General features: G+C 35.2%; 1 protein-coding gene across 4 annotated transcripts in view; it reads left to right on the top strand.

The window, feature by feature from the left end:
• Nucleotides 1–19,750, top strand: part of LOC115217894 (dopamine receptor 1-like) — a 258,651-nt gene extending 238,901 nt beyond the window's left edge. For 3 of the 4 annotated variants that reach the window (XM_036507882.1, XM_036507881.1, XM_036507883.1), the window contains 2 exons: nt 14,079–14,398; nt 18,968–19,750. In XM_036507882.1, coding sequence (XP_036363775.1) covers nt 14,079–14,398; nt 18,968–19,646 — 999 coding nt within the window. In that variant the 3' untranslated portion in view covers nt 19,647–19,750. Of the gene's footprint in view, nt 1–5,668; nt 5,674–14,078; nt 14,399–18,967 lie in introns of all 4 variants that reach the window. The other variant, XM_036507884.1, reaches the window with a different exon arrangement.
• Nucleotides 19,751–27,246: the final 7,496 nt, after the last annotated feature.

Here is a 27,246-nt window from a genome sequence, read left to right as displayed (position 1 = left end):
TACATATATATATATATATATATATATATATATATATATATATATATATATTATATATATATATATATGTATGTATGTATGTATGTAGTATGTATGTATGTATGTATGTATGTATGTGTGTGTGTGTGTGTGCGTGTGTGTGAATACATATGTATATATACAGGGTTTGGACAAAATAATGGAAACACCTTTAAATTTCGAACAAATTTATTTTAATATGAGATTGGACCGCCTTTGGCAGTAATTACAGCTTGAATTCTATGAGGTACGGACTCGTACAAAGTTTGAACTGTTTCCAAATGAACTTTTGTCCATTCTTCAGATAAAATGCTTAGTCTTGACTATTAGTTCTGCCATGAAGGGAAACCATTGGGCCGGCGGATTTCCAAGATATAGCCTCCTCCCCCACAGATCATCAAAGATCCTCTTCCATGTTTAACAGTTGGAAGAAGGTAGTCTGAGTCAAATGCTTCTTTTGGATGTTTCCACACGTATACTCGGCCGGTAGTCGGAAATAAGGTAAAAGATGACTCGTCCGAGAAAATAACATTCTTCCGCTACTCTAAGGACAAATTCTGTAGGTGTTTACTCCAATCTAAACGCTTTGCAACATTTGTTTTTGAAAGTAGTGGTTTTCTGATTGCAGCCCTCCCGTGAAATCCGACTTTGTGCAGCTCCCGGCGAACAGTTTTTGTGGAAACTAGGTTCTTAAGGTGGTCATTAAGCTCTGCTGTAATTTTGGGAGCTGTACTTTTGTGATCCTTTCTAACAATTCGCGAAAGAGTCCGGAGTTTTGTTTCGGCGAGGAGGTTCTACCCTCTTTCTCAAAGGCTGTCATTACTTTCGAGATAGTACTTCTTGATACACCAAAAATTTCGGCTGTTTTCGTTATGCTAATGCCTGCAATATGAGCACCAATAATTTGACCTTTTTGAAAGTCCGACAGATCTGTCATTTTAATGAACTTTAATTACCTTTTTCTGATGAAATCTTAAAAGAAACAGCTATTTTAGCAAATCATATGAAGCACTCACGGTCGTAAATGACGTGTGTCTGTGCGTGAGTGTGTGTATGTGTATGCACGTATGCATAAAGAGACATGGACATACATACCCCTTATATTCATAAGCTGTAAATAATTTTACGTGTCTAGTTTAATAAATATACATCAAATCTTTCTAAATACCTGTTCTGTTAAATAACTCCGTGATTCGGCCACAGAATTGTCTTATTACCGAACGATAAGAATAACAACTCCTTTAGTTTTACCTGCCTTTACAAGCTCGTCGGAAATGTCTACTTCATCGTATCGACAGACAGTGCGAGTAGTCGACATTGGCTGAAAACCAATGAGTAACATTGCTCATTTGCATATCACTTCAGTCGTCGATGTCCGGTATTGATAAATCAAAACATATGCGTTTTTAGGAATAATCTGGAAATGAAACACAAGCCTGTTTTAATTTTGAAAAGTACGTGACATCACTTTACAGGCAAGGCTTCTTGTTTTGGAATGGAGACTACACAGATGATACCAAGGTGCAAGAACGGGAAAATCGTGTTGGCCAAACCAACGTCAATATATATTTACGGCATCAAAGCAGTTTGAGGCCGCAAAGGGAGGAAGATTGTCGTCAAGTACATCGCGTTTGTCTCCCCACAGTGGATGAAGAGTATACACAACCATTAAAACTCTATGCAGCATATTAATACTAATACGACCGATAAGAATAATGATAAGAACAACAAGTATTATTATATTATTATTATTATTATTATTATTATTATTATTATTATTATTATTATTTATTATTATTATTATTATTATTATTATTATTATTATTATTATTATTATTATTATCATTGCCTTTGCACAGCTTCTAACTCTGGAGATGTACTACGGTGTCAGCTGTTCACAACCAGTGAACTAAGGTAACACCTCTTATTTTCCGAGCACCTCCCAGAGTATTCGACCGGTTCCAAGCAGTGCTGTTTTCTGCAAGTGCTCCACCCTTATTGCAGCCCCTATTTGTTCCGCGTACTTCTCGAGATTTTTGCTCAGTTCCCAGGGCTCCGACAATTATTGGTATTACTACCACCTTTTTCATCAACCTATTGTTATTATTATATTATTATTATTATTATATTATTATTATTATTATTATATTATTATTATTATTATTATCATTATATAAATGTAAGTGCTCGGCTATATATATATATAATATATATTATATATATCGCTGTTAGAGGAATTATACACAGACATCCACACGCACGCACATGTCTTCGTGTGTACATATGTAAATATATGTATATATACATATACTTACTATATATATGCATACATATATACATACATATACATATATATATATACGCGCGAGCACGTACACACACACACACACACACACACACAAAGCAAGTGGCAGTGTGCTGGTTAATCAAGTATATATATAATGTGTTCGTTAATATTCTAGGCACACTTTGATTATATAAAAAGACGAAACAGTAGCGAATGCCAGACAATTATTTTCGACGCAAAACAAGCAAAGTTCTTCAAACATTCACTTGGGTAATTAAATTTTCTTTAATTAAGAAACACAAACGAAATTCTGAAACATCGATAACAATTCCACAGATTCCATTTCTTTTTCATTTACGTTTGTTTTTTTTTTGTTTTTGTTTTTGTTTTTTTGTTTTTTTTTTTCGTTGAATTTTTCAAAGCTAAACGTGATGTCTTGAAAGGAACGATACACAAGAAACGCTCTCCGTTGCATGAAATCTAGATGACCGGGTTACAAATTAGCGATTAACTGGTATCTTGTTGAACATTTCCTTGTTCAAGGTTTATGAATATATTATGCTAATCACCGGTCATGAAATAATGTGTTCGTTTTATTGAAATATATGACAGGAATTCCATTACAGATTTCTATAAAGCAATAATTATAATTTAACTGAACATCATTGAGAATTATCTAGAACATAAAATGTGTCTGAATAGTTTATGATATTTACGAAATAACCTAGTGACCCTCTTGAACGAAGCTCGTGAAATCTTAGTAAATGATGCCAGTGAATTCAGAAGTAATTGTGTAGCCATTCTTCGTTTCTTAGAGAAAGACACAAATGAAGTAGGGGTGGTTTGGGAGGGGTGTGTGTTATAATACTTTCCAATTCACATCTATTCAGCAACAATGAACTCTCACTGAGTTGGTTTCGTCATTCGCTTTCAATATCCGGTTACATTTGTATCGATTGCGTAACGCGGTCGGGAAATGCATGGAAATCTGATACTGTGCTCGGATAAAAGAAGAATGCATGAGACCAGTGCAGGATTTTTCGACATGATTTTGAATTTTGATATAAATCTGTGGAAGAAAATGTTTTGTTGTGTTAGTTGGTTTCTTTACATTCTGAGTTCAAACCACGCTGAAATTAACTTTGGCTTTCATCCTTTTACGTGGAGGCGCGTGGCTAAGTGGTTAGGGTGTTGAACTCATGATCGTAAGGTTGTGGTTTCGATTCCTAGACCGAACGATGCGTTGTGTTCTTGAGCAAAACACTTCATTTCACGTTGCTCCAGTCCACTCAGCAAGCAAAAATTAGTAATCCTGCGACGGACCGACATCCCGTCCAGGTGGAGAATTTCTACGCCACTGAAACCGGGAAACCGGTCCTTATGAGTTTGGCAGAGCTCGAGAAGCAACATTCATCCTTTTACGGTGAAACAAGTTACCAATAAATACTAGAGTCTGTACAATCAAGTATATCTCTCCTTTAAAATGTATGACTTTTTGCCAATGCTACAGGAATATGCACGTGTGTTTGCGTGTATATATGTATCTATGCATGTGTTTATATGCATGTATGTGTATGTGTGTGCTGATTTCAGACATTAGAAACGAATATTTGTGATTCTAAACATATATTCTTGTTACTATATATATATCCGTTCTTTCCGACTTAGTGCCTAGGAAACATTACATTTGACGACAGCAGTTCCAAGTTAATTTCCGTCTCCATTTTGTATCGGAAATGTCATTTAAAGCAGTCACTTGAGACAGCACTGGGAAAATAAATCTTCTCATTTTTTTCCTTCATAAAAAAACTCTTCAAGTAAACTTAGTTGGAAAATACTGTAGATTCGACAGCAATGTGCTCTATTAACAATTACACATCGTTAATACCTTTAGTTATACATTCAAAAGATTATACAACGATTTAGATTATCTTCTATTCTTTATTAGACCATTGGTAGTGGTTTAGGTATGTGGAGTATTTTTTTTCGTTTCTGATCACTGCAGAGAAAAGCGTACAACAAAATTTAAAAGAAAATTAGGGAAAATGACCAACTATCCTTTCTGCTCCTTAAACAAATAGTAAAATAAGTACTAACCTATATAATATTGAGAACCAAGACGTTTTATTTAATTTGTTAATTAGTCCCTTTCTATTTTCCGCTAATTACTCTTCTAAGTCATAACAAAAACCTACTGTTTATTCACTAAAATTCTAAAGAATATCTCTGGTCATGTAAGATTTGATAGTGACGATTAGACTATAATTCCTTGAAGCGGTGTAATAAAACCGAAACATGTCCAAAGTTATTACTCTTATGAGATAGCGCAGAACGGGCTCACTTTGCATTATAATCTATTTCTAATTCATTTCATTTTATGTCCTCAGGTGGTCACCCCCTACTAATCTTGACAACAACAAATCACGACGAAAACTATTTTACTCCTCATTAAGGTTGTAATTTTAAATTAATTACAATATCACGGATCACTTCATTAATTTTCATTAGCAATAAAAACGCTATTTCGCCCGTTTGCTTTTACAGTTTTATAATTTATATTTGCCTCGCTTCACACTTTCTCCACCACCACTACAACCAACACCACCAACACCACCACTACCATCACCACCACCACCAACTCTACTAACACCAACACCACCACTACCATCACCACCACCACCAACACTACTAACACCAACACCACCACTACCATCACCACTACCACCAACACCACTACCCCACTTTATATAATAAACATCAATGTCATCATTTCAAGTCTAATTGAAAAAAAAATTTAATTTACACCTGAAATTTATTAAAGTTTGATCCATTTCTCTCCTTTTGTTGTTGCTGTTGTTATTATTATTACTGTTGTTGTAGTTTAACCCCTGGCCATCCCTCACAGAGCATATCTCTTACAAAAGCGTCCCGGTTTTATCTCTGAAAATACATATTTTATTTTTTTATATTTCATTTATTTTACGACCGTAAAATGTGAATTCGGAAAGATACGATCGTTATTTCTAAACACAGCAGCTATATCTACGTGGTCAAATTGTGAGGTATTTAACAGCTATCTCTTCTTGGTGTAGCGACCACATGGGGGCGCTTTTGTTGCTTAGTATTTGATCTCTTGATTTTTTATTTCATTCGAGGGAGCAGGAACAGGGTTAATAAATTAACAACGATAATTAATTTTCTAAATATTTAGGCTCATTAAGACGTCGAGCTAACAGAACCGTCATCATGTCGGACAAAATGCTTAGCGGCATTTCTTTCGGCTCTTTACGATGCGCTCGACTATTCCCCTGCACCAAAAGGTTCAGGCCTTGTGCCTATAGTTGAAAGGAATACTTGAGGAAGTAAATGTGTCAGATTATCCCTTAATTAAGTAATTTTGATAAGTTAATCTGGGATGTGACAACTCCTGAATGTGTGTCCTTAACATTCACAATGATGGCCAAACACCAGTTTGAAAGTTAAGGAAACTCGTTAGACACTCAGAGCTCTCTCGATAGTTAAATGGTCTGAGTCAGAATATGATATGCGAACCCTTGCCTCTTCGGTTATGATGACGAAGGTGTTGGGATTGGTGGTGGTATTAGTGAAGAAGGTGAGAAAGACAAGAGGGGAGGGAAGAAGAAGGAGAAGGTGGAGTAGGAAGAGAAAGTAGACGAAGGGGAAGAAGACGAAAAAGGGAGAGGGGAGTGGTTGAGGAGGAGGAGGAGGAGGGGGAAATAATCGCCAATTGATTTCCCTAACTTACCTTTGTTTCAGTGATGATTGTGGTCATACTGGAGCATCACCTACGACGCGGCAGTCAATCATATCGAACACTATAGTGATGAGCATTGATTTCATTGATCCCTGTAAAGTAAAAACATTAAAGCAGTTGCCACAAGCTATTTTACTTGACGCTCTGCCAATTATGTCGTCTCCACCGCCCTTTCAGAGTCGCCTCCCAATTGCCACTAAATGATTTGTCTACCTTCTTTAAAAACAGAAATAATTTCATTAGACCAAGAAATTGCGTTGTATGTTATTCAATATATCTTTTATATTTTTATTTTAAACTTGTTCCAGCCATGCTGGAGCACGGTCTTGAAGAGTTTTTAGTTGAATAAATCGACCCCATGACTTATTTTTTCAAGCCGGGTCCCTTTTGCAGAACTGCTAAGTTACAGGGATGTAAAGACAGCAACACTGCTTGTCAAGCAGCGGGGGGAGGGATACATCACAGAAACAAAGGCACACACACACTCATAGATATGTAAATATATATATATATATATATATATATATATATATATATATATATATATACGACGGGCTTCTTTCCGTTTCCGTCTAACAAACCCACTCACAAGGTTTTGGTCAGTCCGAGGCGCAATAAGAAAAGACATTGCTCAAGGTGGCACACAGCAGGGCTTATTCCGTACGGCACAGCCGCGCCTGCATCTATTCACCTTCGTTCTTCAAACACATGCCACTGGCCACACTGAGTTATTTCTCTCAGCTCAATTTTGTTTCGCTTATATTTAGATACGTGTGTGCATTCATGTCCGCGTATATATGTAAATGCATACATATACATTAATACATATAATACATTGAAGTATGCCACCCAAGAAACCTAACGCATATATACATCATGCTATACCCACCTCAATTCACCGACGCCCTCCCACTCAACAAAACATCCGGTTTTCTGCCTCCTTCCTAATTTCCCCTCACAGAACCGCATTCGCACCTGGTCCCTAACAATTTTATATTTTTCCAACCATCTTTTCCCCACGCTTTTTATTTTCCCTATCACCTTTTTCTTATTCTGTTATTATTTTTCTGACGAAAGACTAGCGTCTGAAACGTCGGAACTCCTCCACTTCTTTTCTTAAGCGTTAAATTCATGCATTTGTTAAAACGTGTCTCTCCAGTGCTGTATCCTGTTTATGCCCGTTGCCTAATAAGTGTATGTTCATATAAACGTATACACACACTGCACACACATACACACCACATATGTATGTGTTTATATATGCATATGCATGTATGTATGTGTATGTTCGTATATATATATATATATATAATATACGTTTAAATATTTGTTGTGCAAGATTTTTTATGTGAAGTCGTGTGTTGAAACAGATATTGTTATATTTCGGAATGGTCATATTGCCAGTTTAGCCAATAAAAACACACGCACTATATATTTGGTGTTATTTTGCTTCAGTGATATTTATTTTTTACATTAATCTTAATCTTATTTCGGCCAAAGTTCTTTCGTCACACTCCTGTGACCGCATCAGTGGTCCTTTGTTTTCTTCTCACTTACTTGTGTCTCTCCTTACTAACCGTCAGCCATTTTGTATTTCTATTGTATGTCTTCATTTGCGCATGCTTATATCTCTATGTGCGTCTATGTTTATTTAGTGTGTGTGTGGGGGGATGCCTGTAATATTTGTATCTTCTGGTTATATACATTCTTGTAATTTGTATTTTGTTTTTGTTGTTGTTGCTTTTGTTCTAATTTTGTTCATGTGTTTACATCCACCCATTATTATCATTACATATGCTTGTATGTATGTATAACAACAATATTAGTAATAATAATAATAAATCTAATTGAAAAAAAAAAAAAAAAAAAAATATATATATATATATATATATATATATATATATATATATATATATATATATATATATATATAATATACATATATATATATATATACATATATATATATATACATATATACACACACATATACACATATACATACACACATATATACACATATACATATATATAGTTATTCATTTCTATTTCTTTAATTATCTGTGTATTTATTATGTTTGCAGGATCCACTATCGTCATATGTTGTGGTGTGCGCTATTGCTCCATTCTAGTTTTCTATTCAGGCTAGGTTTATTTTCTATTATATTATTTTTTTTTTTTCAATTAGATTTATTATTATTATTACTAATATTGTTGTTATACATACATACAAGCATATGTAATGATAATAATGGGTGGATGTAAGCACATGAACAAAATTAGAACAAAAGCAACAACAACAAAAACAAAATACAAATTACAAGAATGTATATAACCAGAAGATACAAATATTACAGGCATCCCCCCCACACACACACTAAATAAACATAGACGCACATAGAGATATAAGCATGCGCAAATGAAGACATACAATAGAAATACAAAATGGCTGACGGTTAGTAAGGAGAGACACAAGTAAGTGAGAAGAAAACAAAGGACCACTGATGCGGTCACAGGAGTGTGACGAAAGAACTTTGGCCGAAATAAGATTAAGATTAATGTAAAAAATAAATATCACTGAAGCAAAATAACACCAAATATATAGTGCGTGTGTTTTTATTGGCTAAACTGGCAATATGACCATTCCGAAATATAACAATATATATATATATATATATATATATATATATACATACATACATAAGCACACACAGATGCTGGTATAACAATTGTAATAAAATCGATGGTTAATTCAGTGAAGTTGTTCGACTTAGCATTTCGATATTGAGTTTGTTATTGTTTAGAATTATTTACCACATTTACATATACTTGTCTGTGTGTGTTTGTGTGTGAGTGTGTGTGTGCGTGTGTGTGTGTGTAATTATAATTGTGTGCGTTAATGTGTGTGTGAGTGTGTGGCGTTTGGGCGTGTGGTTGTGTATGTGAGCGCGATTGTGTCCGTGAAATTGTGTGTGTGTATTAACCACACAGACATACACACACAGACTAACATCACTTTTCTTTACTTCCTTTCTTCTGTGTTTTGTGTCTTCCTTCTTTCTTTTCTTCATTCCTTCCTTCCTTTCTTTTTAATTTTATTGTTTATTTTGTTGTTTTGGCTTTTTATTTTGTTTTTCTTTCTCTATAGGAACCCAATATTTCTGTTTTCCCTTCTACACACACACACACACACACTTACACTCTTCTTTCTCTATCCCTCCTCTCACTCTTCTCTCTCTCTCACACACACACCTTTCTGTTCTTCACAGGACTTAATTTCACATCGTCTATATACATATCATATATGTATATATATATATATATATATATAAGTAGATAGCTATAGACACATATATATATACGTGTGTATTTACATATACACGTTTATATGTACGTATATGTGCGTATACATATATGCATATATATATATATATATATATTATATATTTATACATACATACATATATATATGTATGTATGTATGTATATATATTTATATACATACATACACCCACCCCTCTTTCATGCCTTCTCTTTCTCCCTCTCCCTATTTCTCTCGCCACTTTCACTCACTCTTTCCCCCTCTCTCTCTCTCTCTCTCACACACTCTCTTTGTCCATCCTACATAAACAGCTGTTTGAAGTGATTTCAAAAATTTTCCAATCGTTCCCTTTATATACTTCGCCTCTTTCTTCCTTCTTCCGTTTTGTCTTCTCCCCCTCCACAACCACCATCAGCAGCACCATCGTCTTTGCCATCATCATCAACTCCACCACCACCACCACCGATCAACTTTAACAATCAACACTCCCACCACTCCCACCGTCTTCAGCACCATCCAATCGCCACCTCCTTTACCACTGTCTTCCTCAGCACCACCATCACCAACAACACTACCACCATCATCACCAACAACAACAACACCATCACCACGATACACTTTAATCAATACCCCATGCTTGAGCCTGTTCCTTTATAACCTACTCCACCCCCTGCTGGAATTGTCCCCAGCAAACCATTTTAATCTATTCGAGAAGAGCAAGACCCCTACATCAGCACTGACTGTTTCTTTAAGTAGATTATTAATTAATTACCATAAGTGAAACCAATTAATTAATTACTATTGTTCCTGGTTTCATTTTGCTTTTTTCTTCTGTTTTCTCAAATAAAGAATTCCTCACAAATCGTGTGGAGACGACGGGGGAGACGCAGCTTAATTGTTAAATATATAAATCGCTTTAGTTTCTAAAACACTAAAATTTATCAAAATCGTGGTCACCACCCCAGAATGATTATCAAAATCATTGTCTCTTTTGTCCTTGCTCTTCTTCTTTCTTTTCTTTCTTCCTCTTCTTTTCCTCATCCTACGACTCTATTCTTTTGTCCTCTTCTTTTCTTACTTCCACCTCATCCTTATTTCTTTCTCCTCCACAACACCATTATGACGGTCGCTTCTATCATGATTATCTTCAGTACCATAAAGATAAGTAAACTTATGGCTTAAATGGCTTAAAGAGTATGTTTTCCCCTTTTAAGAATTTTATATTTTGTAAAATATCTTTTTATTCACACACACGTTTACATACACACACCCATGTATGTATGCATGTATGCATGTATACATATATATTTATAGGAAGAACCGGAAGCGCATTGTGACCAGCGGTGTATACCAACACTGGCTATTCTGGCCGATACAGTGAAATAGTAGTGATGTGTGTGCATCTGTGCGTGAGAAAGAGTGAGAGTGAGAAAGAGAAAGAGAGAGTATCATTCGCTTATTTTCTCCACACAATATCTTCCCCCATCCTTAACGTATTTTTTATCCCAATTCTTCGACGTTTTCAACTTTATTCTCCCCTTTCGTCGCTCTTTCCAGTTATTCTTTTATTCTTTTACTTGTTTCATTCATTTGACTGTGGCCATGCTGAAGCACCGCCTTTAGTCGAGCAAATCAACTCCAGGACTTTCTAGTACTTATTCTATGGGTTCTTTTTGCCGAACCACTAAGTCACGGGGACGTAAACACACCAGCATCGGTTGTCAAGCGATGTTGGAGGGACAAGCACAGACACACAAACATATACACACACATACATATATATATATATACATATATACGACGGGTTTCTTTTAGCTTCCGTCTACCAAATCCACTCGCAAGGATTTGCTCGGCCCGAGGTTATAGTAGAAGACACTTGCCCAAGGTGCCACGCAGTGAGACTGAACCCGGAACCACATAGCCACTCCTGCGGCTAAAGTTTAAAATTATTCTGCAATCCTTTAAATGGATTTTGAAATATTTCTGTGTAGATTTTACGCAGTCTTTCTCGAAGAAATTCCTGTTTTACGATAAAAAAAAACTATTTTCTCACCAAAATGACAAAAATGAATGACGAGCGAGGAATTCAAGATTCTCGGTGTATGTTTCTCCATCAAACAATATCTGTGTGTGTGTGTGTGGTGTGTGTGTGTGTGTGTGTGTGTGTGTGTGTGTGTGTGCGTGTGTTTTGAAAGACTGCATATGTCCTCTTTTTGCCCTTTACTAAGATAACTGCCGCATATCGCCAATACTCTGTTAGACATTTCTATTGTTCTTATGTGTAGAGGTCTTTTTTCTGTATCCGTCTGTAATGGCGAAGTTGATGCCACTTGTCTGTGTGCGTGTGACATCGAATATTTTTAAGACAGAGCTTCGGTATTAAAAATAAAAGATAAACTGAACGCAACACGTCCATGCACATAACCTTTGGTAAACAATAGAGATTAATTAACATAATGCTTTATCGCCATTTTGTTTAAAGCAAATATATGTAGACGTATATATATAAACGTGTATATGTGCGTGTATGGCCAGCCCTCCTACCCAAGAAAGTGGCATCATTCGAAGATGTATTATAATCAGCGATATATAACAACATCCGGTAGTCTGGTCGATACTGTGATCTGTGTGTATACATGCGTAAAAGTGTAAATGTGTGTGTGTGTATTGTATTATATTGTATTGTATTGTATTTATAAATGAGTAATATAGTATGTGACGGAATCATACGGCAGTCACAGAAAGCCTCTCTTGCGGACTCGGCTATCAGTTGACTAGTAATCATTTACAAAGAAACGTAATGCACTGTGTCCATGCGATTGAAAATCCAAAAGATCTGATCGATGAAATTATTTCATGCGGATTATATAAAGCCATAAACTCAGGAGGTATGAGAGGTGAATATATATTTATTTAATCACGTGACTTCTATAATATTATGGCCGTTTTGCAAATCAATATTACATGAAGAATGTTGTGAAACGGCTGTAATCCTATGGAAGTCACATCGTTATATAAATACATATTCACCTCTCATCCCTCCTGACTTTATGTTCAGACATACACACACGCACACACACACACACACACACACATATATATATATACATACACACACACACACACATACGCATATATATATATATGGATTTCAAATTTTGTCACAAGGCCAGCAACTTTGTGGGAGGAAATAAGTCGATTACTCCGACCCAGCGAAGAACTGGTACTAATTTCATCGACCTCGAAAGGATGAAAGACTAAGTCGACCTCGACGAAATTTGAACTCAGAACGTGAAGGCGGACGAAATGCCGTCAAGCATTTTGTCCGGCGTGCTAACGATTCTCCCTACACGCCGCCAAATATTATTTACAAAGTAATCTCGCCCAGCTTATGCTACTATTTTAAACTTTGTCCTCCATAAAACAACAAAAAATTCCAACGGTTGAACTTATACAACAATATTTGCGAGAGTTCATCGTATTTTATGAGTTTAATTTGTGTGTTCAAGCAAGTTTAGTCCTTGTTGACATTTCGGGTTAAACCGCCAGTAAACAGTTAGAACAAGATCAGCAAGTGACCTATTGAGATTCCAATTATTGTTATCATAAATGCAATAAGATACTTTGTGAGCTGATAGTCGCATCGGTTCAGGGTTTAATTTAAAACAACCTTCATTGCACGATTTGTCATATTTACAAACACAAACCGGATTAGTCAAACGCATTGTGGTATCAAACTCTGACAATCGATATTTCAAATTCAATTTGTTTTATTTCTATTTTTCAAAACTATTTTTACATCAGGAAGAATTCTTTGCTAACCATTTTCTGTCGTTCATTGTTATGATTCCATTGGTGCTTTCATGAAAATATTATGAAATCTCTTTAAGTATCTTCTTCTGAAGAGATTCTGCTTGTCCGCTTTTCAACTTTGGTAGTTGGTTTAATACGTGACCCAAATTCAACACCACAGCACAGCTGCCTTTTTCTCGTTGTCGATTCTACTGGAAGCATTTAGGGCAAGTCTCCAGTCTGAAAATAATGTCTTCCATTGCTCTGCACAAATCTCTGAGATACTGACACGAAATGAATGGCCCTAACCTCTCACTAAGCAACGAAACATACCTCTGTCTCCACCCGGTAACGTCTGCCCTGTGACAGTCTATGGCCTTCCCTGGCCATATTTTACAAACTCGAATGTACAAGAACTGAATACGATGCGTTATATATATATGTTAACCTTTTCAGATTATCGTTAATCCTTCGATTAAGTTTACAATGGCGACTAATGTATCAATACAAACCATTTCTAGTATCTACAACGACCAGCTCTCGTAGGTTTGTTTGCATTAGATGGAGTAATGGAGATGATATTGTTATATTAGATCATTTGTATTTGATTACGTCTCTTCACTTTGTGAGTTCAAATTCCACCTCAGTCAACTTTTCATATAACGCCTCTTCCCACCATCCACCTCCTCAACAAATTCCTGGCCTTGTGACGATTTAAGAAATTGTCATTATTATCATATTTAACTTCTCGGAACCCTCGGTAGTTGAGTGCTGATCATCATCATCATCATCATTGTTGTGATTATAATTATTATTAGTAGTAGTAATATAATATAATTATTAATAGTAGCATTATCATTAACCAATTTTTCTTTTACCTTCAGATGGGTTCCTACGAAGACTCCGATGGCTACAAATACGTCTACACGCTCTACTACAACTCATCAGCTGGGAAACTAATTCCTGTTGAAGGTGAAGACGGTAAAACTCGTTATGGAATGGTCATTTTCCAAGGGCTGCTGGCCTTTTGGGGATTTCTTGCCAACTTAATACTCATCATTGCCCTCGTTTCATCGAAAAGCGCACGCCGACTGGTTATTACCTTGTACATACTCAGTTTGACCACCATCCAGCTTTTGATGTGTGTTGTAAATCTACCATTTGCCGTTTATGATGATCTACACAAATGGAGTCTGGGACAAAGGTATGTATATGATCCGTCAGGTGTATACTGGTGCAGGTGTGGCTGTGTGGTAAGAACTTCGCTTCCCAGCCGCATGGTTTCGGGGTTCAGTCTTCTGCTGTAGCCTCAAACATCCCGAAGCCTTATCAGTGGATTTGGCAAGCGGAAACTGAAAGAAACCCTTCGTATAAATATGTGTGCATGTGTGTATCTTTCTATCATCCACTAGCGATTGACAACCGGCGTTGGTATGTTTGTGTCCCCGTAACTTAGCGGTTCAGCAAAAAAGAGCAATAGAATAATTACCAGGCTTTAAAATTTAAGTCTTTGTGTCGATTCATTCGGCTACAAATTCTTCCAAGTGGTGCCCCAGCATGGCCGCAGTCTAATGATTGAAACAATTAAAACAAGATAAAAGATATGTGTGTATATGTGCGTGTATGTGTGATATGTGCGTGTATGTGTGTGCGCGTGTATGTGTGTACGTGTGTGTGTACATATTTAAAAGCTTCTGCAAAATATACTCCGCACAGCCACCATAATTAAAGAAAGATTTGTTTAGTTTTTAATATTTTCTAAAAAAATTGTTTTAAAGAAAAATCTTTGCGAAAATGATTTCGTAAAAGTGTATATTTTGTGTGTAAGCGCTTTACTTTTTCAACTTTACATACGTAGATATATACCTATGTAGTAAATGAGTATACCTGTATTTTTTATTAATTCCGCTCAAGTTTTGTGGCCATTCTGGAGCACCGCCAAATGGCGTGCTGCCCCTTCATTAATTTTCCTTTCATACCTGGCTTTTGGAGAACGAGGGAGTTTGATGCTGTTCCCCTTATTACATCTTCCTGTTGTGAAGTTGGTTCATCTGGGACTCTTGGCAGTAGGATATCCAGTTTAGTCTTGAAGACGCCGGCATTCTTTGAATCCCTTGAATCGCAAGCTATTGCAATATCTGGTCCTGTATTTTGACGCCAGGGCAAGGATTTTAAGCACTAAGCAATGATGCCCTGTTCTGGCATTTGTATAACTTTCAGTGCCAATGTTTGGGACAATTACTTCCAGAATCTTCAAGATGTATATTGCAGCATCTCTTTCCCACCTTTTTTTTTTCCAGGAAGTAAAGTCTTAGCCTCTTCAATCTTTCCTAGTGGCTAATTCGCTGCATTACGGCTATCTTCTTCGTGTAGATTCGCTTGACTGCACCAAGTTCCGCTATTAATTTCACGCGGTGTGGTGGCCGTAGTTGGGAACACTAGTCAAGGCAGCTTAGGAGAAATATCCTCCAGAAGACCATCATGGTTTTCTGCGTTCTTCTTCTGAATGTTCTAAGACTCCATCCGGTCCACCACCTGCATTTGATTGCCAACTTGGTTAATATGCACATGGAAGGATGTAACACTCGCCATTGTCAATGCTCAGATCACTTTTATTTTCACGTTTAATCGGGAATTACAATGTAACTCAAGGGCCGAGTGTTTCGTGTTTCATGGGACGTATAAGAGATCAATTACATCCCATGAACGAAGTTTTCGACACTCAAGTCACTCTGCGAACTCTGCCGATTATAATCATTAAAATATATATACAGGCATGTATTGTTTTCTCTTCATCCTGTTTGTTCTAACACACATGCGAACCCGTGCACACACACACACATACAAATATATATGTATGTGTATGTTGTATGTATAATGTATTAACTTTTATATATAGTGTAAGACATACATATGTATATATATATATATAAATGGATGCATATGTATATATGCATGTATGTATATATATATATATATATGTGTGTATGTATATATATATATACATATATATACATACATATACAGGCACGTAAATGTATGTGTATATCTGTATACACTGAGAAAGAGAGAGATGTCTATGCGTGTGTATGAGTGATGTGTGTGTGCTGCCAAAAATATGGACTCATAAAAAGAGGAGGAGAGGGGGAGGGAATGAGGAGGAGGCAGAGGGCGCAGGAGAAAAATGTGTGCCAATGCAGAGAACAAGAGAACAATAGTCTTGCAGTGGTTGACCCTCAAACAATGACTTCACAAATATTCCGTCTAATTCTTACCATTCTTCGGTTCTAAACACACAGAGCCAGATAACGACTATCACACTCGGCACATCGATATCTCAAAGTCAATACGATCAACTGATCTGCCAATATCTAATTCGACTTTACAATTCGTTCCTCTAGAAACATATCAAAGAGATCAATCATCGTATGTATATATGTTTACATATATATATATATATATATATATATATAATATATGTGTGTGTGTGTGGTGTGTGTGTGTGTGTGTATATATATGTATGTATGTATGTATATATATATATTTACATATATATATATGTATATATATATATATATATATATATATGTTTGTATGGTTATATATATATGTATGTATGCATATATATATGTATATATATATATGTATATATATATATTATATATATATATATATATATATATATATATATATGTATATATATAGATATATATATATATGCATACATATATATATATGACCATACAAACATATATGTATATGTATATATATAGGCGTGTATGTGTAATGTGACTCAATTAAATATTGTATTCTATATCAACTCGCAATATTTCAAAGAACTCGCACCAATACCTCGTCGATTAGCGCCATAGATTCCTTATTAAGCAAGACGTCTTTAAAACAAACAAGAGAACGCTACGAAGACAAAACAAGGAATTCCGATGGCAACTCTATAATGTGGCATGAATAGAAGAAAGGCGGTCTCGATCGATAATTTCAAACAATGTTATTTTAGACGTAAACAATTGGGGATGTTATATAATGTTGTGAAACATGTTTAATTAAGATTTAATGCCGCGATAAACGCTGCATAATAATTCCCGGGAAGGAAAGGTTGGAGAAGAAAGGACCTAAAACTAAACATTATATGTATTGTATATATATATATATGTATATATATGTATGGGGGTGCACGCACGCGCGTGTGTGGATGTGTGTATGCGTGTATGCATGGGTGTATATGCATATATACATATATATTTAATAAGAATTTCCCTCTGCTCCATGTTACCAGAAGGCTTGTAGGTGCAGACAGGCGACTACATTCTCAGATGTATGAAGCCAGAATCGCAAGAATTTAAAGAAAAAATACTTGGAGCCTACATTTGCCACTAAACAGCAATATCTCTACCATACACACACACGCATATATATGTGTGTGGGTGCGTGTGTGTGGGTGCGTGCGTGTGTGTACAAGCATGTCTGTATATATATATATATATATATATATATATATATGGTGTATGTATGCATATATTAATAGTATGTGTGTGTATGCATACATACGTACATCACACAAACGCAGCAGTGGCTGTATGGTAAGTAGCTTGCTTATCAACCACATGGTTCCGGGTTCAGTCCCACTGCGTGGCACCTTGGGCAAATGTCTTCTATTATAGCCTCGGCCCAACCAAAGCCTTGTGAGTGGATATGCTAGACGGAAAATGAAAGAATCCCGTAGTATATATGTATGTATATATATTTAAAAAATAGGATAAAATCTTAATAAGAAATTATCAAGTAGTTAGCGTGAAAAACCTCATAAGAGAAAAAATCTATAAATTTTTTCACTTGAAAATATTTATTTATATTATATAGAGGGCATTATTACACATAAATGCCGCACGCTAGGAGGGACTTTTAAAGTCATAACTACCAAATATAAACAAATCGTACCGAATGCAATTCTCGAAGCGAGTCATTTAAAAACAGAATTTAGCTCCAGATCACCTGTGATTTCGCAATCAACGCAGTATCCGCGTCCCTTGCTCGTCAGTGAAGCGAATTCAAGCTATATCATGAATAAACATGATATATCTTGAATTCGCTTCACTGACGAGCAGGGACGCGGATACTGCGTTGATTGCGAAATCACAGGTGATCTGGAGCTAAATTCTGTTTTTAAATGACTCGCTTCGAGAATTGCATTCGGTACGATTTGTTTATATTTGGTAGTTATGACTCTAAAAGTCCCTCCTAGCGTGCGGCATTTAAATGTATATCTATCTATCTATCTATCTATATATATATATATTTATTTATTTATTTATATGTGTGTATATGTTTGTGTGTCTGTGTTTGTCCCCCCACATCGCTTGATAACCGATGCTGGTGTGTTTACGTCCCCCGTAATATAGCTGTTCGGCGAAAAAATGACCGATAGAATAAGTATTAGGCTTACAAAGAATAAGTCCTGGGGTCGATTTCCTCGGCTAAAGGCGGTGCTCCATCATGGCCACAGTCAAATGACTGAAACAAGTAAAAGAATAAAAGAATACGAACGTACGTACGTACATACATACACACATACATACACACATACATATACAATACATATGAACAAATAGGTAGCAATTCCAAAGCAGGAGGCAAAGGGGGTGATGTGGATGGGGAGGAATAAAAAAATTTTGAAGATGGAGATCGCAATCCTTCTCTCCTCCCATTCGTTGTAATATTTCCCTAATTTTCTTCTCATTTCCTTTCTCTTTTGTAGATTTTGTGAAGCCTGGGTTTTAATGGACGTCACCCTCAGCTGTATTTCTGCTCTGGTCATTGTAATGATGAACATCGATCGTTTGATGTTTGTCCTTGATGCGAAACGTTATGTGAAGAACATGAAGGTCATTGCTCTCATTCTGATGGTCATCTTTCCATGGCTGCTCGGCATTTCATTGGTCATCATTATATGGGTGAAAGGCAAACAGTTTTTCCCAGATTTCCCAGGAATGTGTGTCTATGCGCTACACAAAGAATACGCCATGGTTTCGCCCTTTGTCATGTATTTCATCCCCGCCTTAATTATTCTAGGTCTTACCTTCGCCATACTGGTCACCGTGGTTCTCCATCCTCATCACCGACAACCTCCAGACGGAACCCATATGTTTGACGAACAAGGTCAACCGCAACTTCCGTATCCGTTCCGTGAACACAACTCGCTGTTTTCCGTATGTTTGGTCAACTTTTTTTTCCTCGCCATGAGTTTCCCCTACAACTGCGAAAATGCTGTCATGGCCTTTTGTGAGACGGATAATTGCATGCCACCTTCAGACCGGCCACATATTTTCTATTTGTTAGGGATATCATTTCTCGGACTAAACCCGCTGCTGTGGTTAACGTACCAGGAGGTCCGTGGTGCTTTTCTCCGAATATTTGAAAATATATGTAAAAGATAAATGGTAACAGAAACGAAAAAACCTGAAACGAAACGAAGATTCTTGTTTAAAAAATAAGAGAAAAAATGAAATTTAAAACGGAAATAATTTTGAAATATTTGTTATGTTTTAACATTAATCAGAGATTTAAACATAAAGAAAAAGAAAAAAGAAAATGTTCTAAGATATATATAAAAAAAATAATACTAATAAATGGTAGATTCTTATTAAAATGTTGATACTACGGATGTCTGGTTATTGTACATCTGGCATTTATTTAGCTAGCAAAATGTTGAGTTTGAAATTGTTATGTAAAGATTACAAGATCGATGATCGATGCGAGCAACGGGGAAACATGTCGAACAAAGGGAATCAACGAATATTTTATTGAATAGAAACCGTTACAAATATATTGTCTTATAAGTATGTACATGTGATATATATATATATATATATATATATATATATATATAATATATATATATATATTATATAATATATATATATATATAATATAATACATATATTATGTATATATATATATATATATATATATATACATATGCATATATATATATACACAGTATGTATATATGTGTGTGTGTGTATGTGGTGCAGTGTGTATACAAATCTATGTGCATAGATCTATTCATATAAATCACACATCGACGTTACTCAATATTAAAGTACTAATAAAAAAAATTAATATATGATATAACATGATATATATTATATACATATATATATATATATATATACATATATATATATATATATATACATGTATATATGTATGTATGTATGTATTAATGTTAAGTTTGTTGAGTGACACACAACAAATAATTGCTGCTGTTGAAAGGCCTCAACAGTGAGAGCAGAGTTAAATTTATTTTACGAAGGGGCTGAATGTCATTTCAAGTTGCGCCTTTGACAAATATGCAGCGGACAGCGAAGTGACAGTTTAGCCCCGATTTATATATATGAAGGCACGCGCGTGTGTGTGTGTATATGTGTGTGTGCATGATTCATGTATATCTGTATGTATGTTTGTATGTATATATGTATGTAGGAGTACTTTTTTGTTGAATATTCTATCACGGATGATTGCAATATATATATATTATATATATATATATATATATATATATATTATATATATATATTATAATATAAGGTAAAAACGGTAAGATAAACAAAGAAAGAGACCTCATATTATGTAAATAGAGGAATTTATCCGTAAAATAATATGTGACAATATTCGGTAGCCAAGATAAAACTCTGAGTTTCAGATGCTGAAGTGGAAATCCACAACACCATCTCTTCGGTTATCTGGCCATCTCCAGATAACCGAAGAGATGGTGGTGTGGATTTCCACCAGAGTTTTATCTTGGTTACCGAGTAATTGTCACTATTTTTACATATATATATATATATATATATGTGTGTGTGTGTGTGTGTGTGTGTGTGTGTGGTGTGTGTGTGTGTGTGTGTATGTATGTATGTTATATTATTATTTATTTACATATATATGTGTGTGTATATATATATATATATATATAGATATATAGATATATATTATATATATATATTATATGATATATATATACACACAAACACACACACATACATGTATATACGAATGCTCAAGCATATATACATAGATTACATACAAATTCAATGTTCGTATGAGTATATATATGTTCGAAGGTGAGTCAAAAAGTAATGCCGTTTCGTTTAGGACAGGTATAATTACCCACACAGGAACATGTATCATGCATCAAAATGAAGCTGGTCCTTTGTGGATCACATCCCTACTTCTCAACATAGCCACCGTTTCTCTCAATAGCAATGTTCCACCTTCGAATGAGAGCATGTATCCCTGCCCCGTAAAACTCTGTTGGCTGTTCTTTGAGCCACTTCGTCACTACAGGTCCACTTCCTCGTCCCTGGAATAATGTAGCGCCTTCAGACTATCATCTCTTTGGCCTCGTGAAAGAGACTTTGAGAGGCAAGCATTATTCCAGTGACGAAGAAGCGAAAACTGTAACGAAGAAGTGGCTCAAAGAACAGTCAACAGAACTCCACGGGTCAGGGATACATGCTCTCATTCGAAGGTGGAACATTGCTATTGAGAGAAACGGTGACTATGTTGAGAAGTAGGGATGTGATCCACAGAGGACCAGCTTCATTTTGATGTATGATACAAGTTCCTGTGTTGGTAATTATACCTGTCCTTAAAAAAATAACATTACTTTTTGACTCACCCTCTTGCATATACATACACTATGTGTGTGTGTGTGTGTGTATGTTGTATATATATATATATATATATATATATATAGAGAGAGAGAGAGAGAGAGAGAGAGAGAGATACGTAATTATATACGTTATACATGTATGTATATAAACGTTATATATATATATATATATATGTGTGTGTGTGTGTGTGTATGTGTGTGTATGTATAAATATACTTATATGGCTATACATATATTATTATATGCATATACATATATATATATATTGAGAGAGAGAGGGAGAGAGAGAAAAAGAGAGAGAAAGAAGGGGATACATATATACATACACGACAGATATATGTATATCTATGCGTATATATGTGTGTGTGTGTCTGTGTGTCTCTGTTTTTGTATATATCTTCATCAATATCGACAGACACGATGATTGTTACAACGTATTTTATTAGTCATTTGCATTTAATCCATCAGACGTGGTGGAAGATATGAATACACCCTATATATACATATATATATATATATATAATGTAATATATATATACATATATATATACATATATACACATATGTACATATGTATATATATATATATATAATATATATATATATATATATATATATATATTATATATATATATTAATAATATATATATATATATATATATATTATTATATATATATGTATGTATGTATGTATGTATATGAGACCGATGTGTACATATATTCTCTATACACCCATACACTGCTCTGCACGTTTCTCTTTAGTTATTTACAACTGCACCGGTTTCTCCACACTGACTGCCTCTATTTGCAGGGTTATCTCCCCTGTTATCATCTCCATTTACCTTGCCTCTTCAAAACCAGTTATATTCTTACATTGCTCCCTATATGCATATACATACACTCATGTACATGTTTATATACATATATATATATATATATACATACATATATATATATATATATATACATATATATATACATATATATAATATATATATACATATTACATATACATATACATATACATATACATATATACACACACATACATATTTATTATTCATTAACAAGAATAGTATTGATAGCTGACTTCGAAGTCACTGTCAATGCTATTCTTGCTAAAGAATATGTTTATACTCTACCAAATGGATTGAGTAATCCTCCTCATTTTAATGTACAATTGTTTTTATTTAAACATAAAAGCAAACACTAATATTATATATACATATACATAAACATATGTATATATGTATATATATGTATATATATATATATATATATATATAGTATATATATATATATATATATATATACACTCATTTTATACATACATGCATACACACATACTACTTACACATACATACCTGCAGACACACACACATACCTCTATACACTCAGTGACAGCCTTGAACTGTATTATGACTCATCAAGTATTCCTTCTTCGTTTAAAATTAAATATTACTATTCCAGTTAAACTGTCTTTTGTTATTGTTAATTATTCAAATTGTTTTTGTTGTTCTTATTGCTGTTGTTATTGTCGTTGTTCTGATTTTAGAGCGAGCGGACGCTTCCTGCTAAGGCTCTGGAAAAGAGAACTACCTTACAGAGAGAGGAATTTGGAATTCCTCACTAACAGAACCAATATCTTGGACTCAACAGAGTTATCTGGGTTATTTTTTTTATCTCTTATCTTTTACTCGTTTCAGTCATTAGACTGCGGCCATGCTGGGACATCGCCTTGAAGAAGTTTTAGTCGGATGAATCGACCTCCGTATATTTTTTAAGCCTGGTACTTATCCTATATTTAGCGGACGTAATCAAACTAACACCGGCTGTCAAGTAGTGAGGGGGTACGAACGCAAACATTAACACACACCCACACATACATATATATATATATATATCAATATATCGAAATTCAGGGAGTGGAACAGGTAGAATGCACACTACGTATGTTTCCTTGCTAGCAAATCCTCTGATGTAATAATTACACAATGGCGAGTACTAAACTGCTCATCAGACCGAAGATATCTTCATTATATGAGGTTTACATTGTCATTTTGGGGGGAGTAGCTAACTGACGATGCCTTCTTGAGTAATTATGAAATCGGAGCATTATTTACATATTTACGTTTAACGGATATTTGTCCTCATCTTGTTTGTTGTTAACACAACGTTTCGGCTGATATACCCTCCAGCCTTCATCAGGTGTCTTGGGGAAATTTCATTTCGAGTTCACATTCATTACATGGTAGCTTCTGCTTCTAAAGTACCAGGAAACTTCCCGAGAAAACTAACGCGGAAATTAAAAATAAATGGTACAAAGGCAGTAAAAAATTATTAACTCTCTTAAACAAACATATAAATACACTTTGTCAAATATAAAGCAATTTTTAAACGAAAACATTTATTTGCCTTGACAACAATATCATTTTTGCCAGCGTTGCTAATCAAGGAGACGCATTGGATATGAGCAAGTGGGACAAAAACAATAATAAACAACATGACTCCAACATGTTGAGTTAGAAAATCACTTCTAATATGAGGGTCTTATCCAAGAATTAGCCAGGAGGAAAATATCTCCTGTGCAAAAGATGAGAAAGGGTTTCAATTACCCTTAAACTAACAGCTGGACGAGGCTGCCGAATGGAGTGGATAGAAATCTTGAAGCATATTCCCAGGATCACTACAATAGATAACGGTAAATTGTTCCGCGATCACAATAAACGGTCGTCTATCGGAACAGATGCACTTCGTACATTCTGCCTGTCCGCCAGAGTCGCCTTCTTTCGTTCGAGAATGAATACGCAGACGATGTTACAGCTACAGTGTCGGGCACACAGGAAACACACACACACATACACACGTTCGAATATAATTGAACGAAATATAAACAAAAAATACCACTTGGATGAGAATCCACTTCGTACTTTCGATGGAACCACCCTACCATTCCAACAGTCTTCCACTGCTCAAACAAGAGCCGGACGCAGTCAAAACAAGCCATGAGAGGCCTCTGGATTAGACCAGGTAAAAGCAAAACAATCCGCCGCCTCTTTTGGATTTTCCCGTTTCAGAAGATGACGCGCCATCCACGTGTATATTGCTTTGCCACAGTCATGTTTTGTATGTATTTATTACCTGACTATTTTTATCTTTCTGGTTCTATTACCTCCACCCCTATCACCACATCGTCTTCATATTCTTCTTTCATGCCGGGTATCCGACAGATGTTGGCTCTTCGAACGACTCTGAATCTTCCAGAATAACATGTCCTCCACCTCATTGCTGTTACCTCTTTGAACTCATTTTTCTCTTCTGCACTTCTTTTTGTAGAAAACTTCCTCCAGGACACTTTTCCACAACCTTCCAGCCTCCATTGACTCCTCCGCTTCATAAAACAATGGCTATGACACTCACACCATGCTTATTTCATTTACTTATATTTAGTTTTTAAGACCACTGACGGACCTGGTCAACACCTCGTTCTGGTCAACAGATGAATTATGATTCTACAAATGATCTCAGGTTGAGTTGAGGTTTTCCAGGTACAGTCTTGGGGTTGCTCTGTGGTCGTCGTGGGTCATCAGGACCTTCATATTCCTTTCTACATCCATCCATCAACATACCTTCTTGTACGAAGTTGCAGATATCTCAACAATCCAGCGATTAATGTCGCACTGTTATCAATATTTTCACCCGTCACTTCTCTCTTACCTAATTCGTTGCGCCAATTCTTGAAATCTTAGAGAACGATGCATTCATTGCCTAGTACCCGTGACTCTGACTTTTAGTCTTGTTTAAGTCGACTGTGCTTATCAAGCACCTGTGGACAGTGTAGCCACTATCCAGCACCATGGACAACTTATTCAATCCCTATTAGCTAACTTAAAGTAATCTGTCTTTTTATGTCCTGGATGATCCGCTAGCGTGTTCTGGCAATCCCTGGCTACATTCAAAATACCATCCTTGTTGCGCAATAACACTAACGAGTGATTTTTTTATATGAAAACTTCTACTTTTTTAAAGAAACCAGGTTTTACAGACACTGAGTTTTACAAGCGGTCACATATCTGGAAGTATTCTATTGGTGCTTACATCTAGGACCAAAGATCTACTCTCTGAGTCTACGAAGATTGTCTTTGCCTACATGTCTATATGTTTCCGAAGGAGCAATGCCAAACCAATAGATCCTTAATCGGCTGAACTATGCTGCGGAAAGGGAGAGCGAGCAAGTCTTAAAAGTTTTAAACGAAATAATTGTTTACATATCTGGATTTCGTGTCCCGAGCTCGTTAAGTATGGTTCTCTGCTACGATACAGGCTACAGACCATGGAAATTTAGATCACTCACCCGAAACTGCAATATTTTAGTTTGCGAAAAATTGGAAATAACCATTTGTCTTGTCTGACGCGTAAGAAATGCGTTGATTTACCACATTACTCAAAGTTTCATGGACGCAGACGATGCTTCACTTTCAACGTTTTGAAAGCGTCTTTATTCCGTTTCTTCACCCATATGTGTGTGTGTGCTTGCATCATGTATGCATATATACTTATATATATATATATATATATATATATAAGTATATACGCATACTTATTCATTTATATATGCTATACACATACATTTCTATGCATATATTCTACTGTATAGTGTACTGTATCTTGTACATACACACACACACACACGCGCGCGCACACACACACACACATATATATATATATATAATATATATATATATATATATATAATATATATATAGATATATATATATATATATATATGCATAGATACATAAATATGTATATATGTATCTTGTAAATATTCATACATACTGATACATATATGTAAATACCGATACATATTCATAAACATGTCAGTATGTGTGTGTGTGTATATATATATATATAATATATATATATATATTAATATATATACATATATGCATATGCATCTATATACATAGATATGCATATATTATATGTACATATATATATCTACATATATATATATCTACATATATATATGTATATATATGTAAATATATATATATCGGTGTGTGTGTATATATATGTAAATATATATTATCTTTGATAAAGGATGGGCAAAGCATCGTTCTCGTTACTTTAAACTAAACAACTCACACAATAGACGAACGTGACTTCAGTCATGGACGTGTTCATGAAGTTTTCTTTATTCCCGCTCTTTTTTCTTCTTCTTCTTGCTACTGCTGCTGCTGCTCTTGTTCTTGTTTTTGTTGTTGTTACTGTTTGCTCCGTATCTCTATGTATGGAAAGCTTTCAATACTTTCTGCATATCTTTTGTGATCTTCTGTGCTTCCATCATTACTAGCTGCAGA

This window comes from Octopus sinensis, linkage group LG12, assembly GCF_006345805.1.
Source record: "Octopus sinensis linkage group LG12, ASM634580v1, whole genome shotgun sequence".
NCBI classification, from domain to species: domain Eukaryota; kingdom Metazoa; phylum Mollusca; class Cephalopoda; order Octopoda; family Octopodidae; genus Octopus; species Octopus sinensis.
Note: the sequence above shows the minus strand (reverse complement) of the source record. Positions and strands in the feature narration are given on the sequence as shown.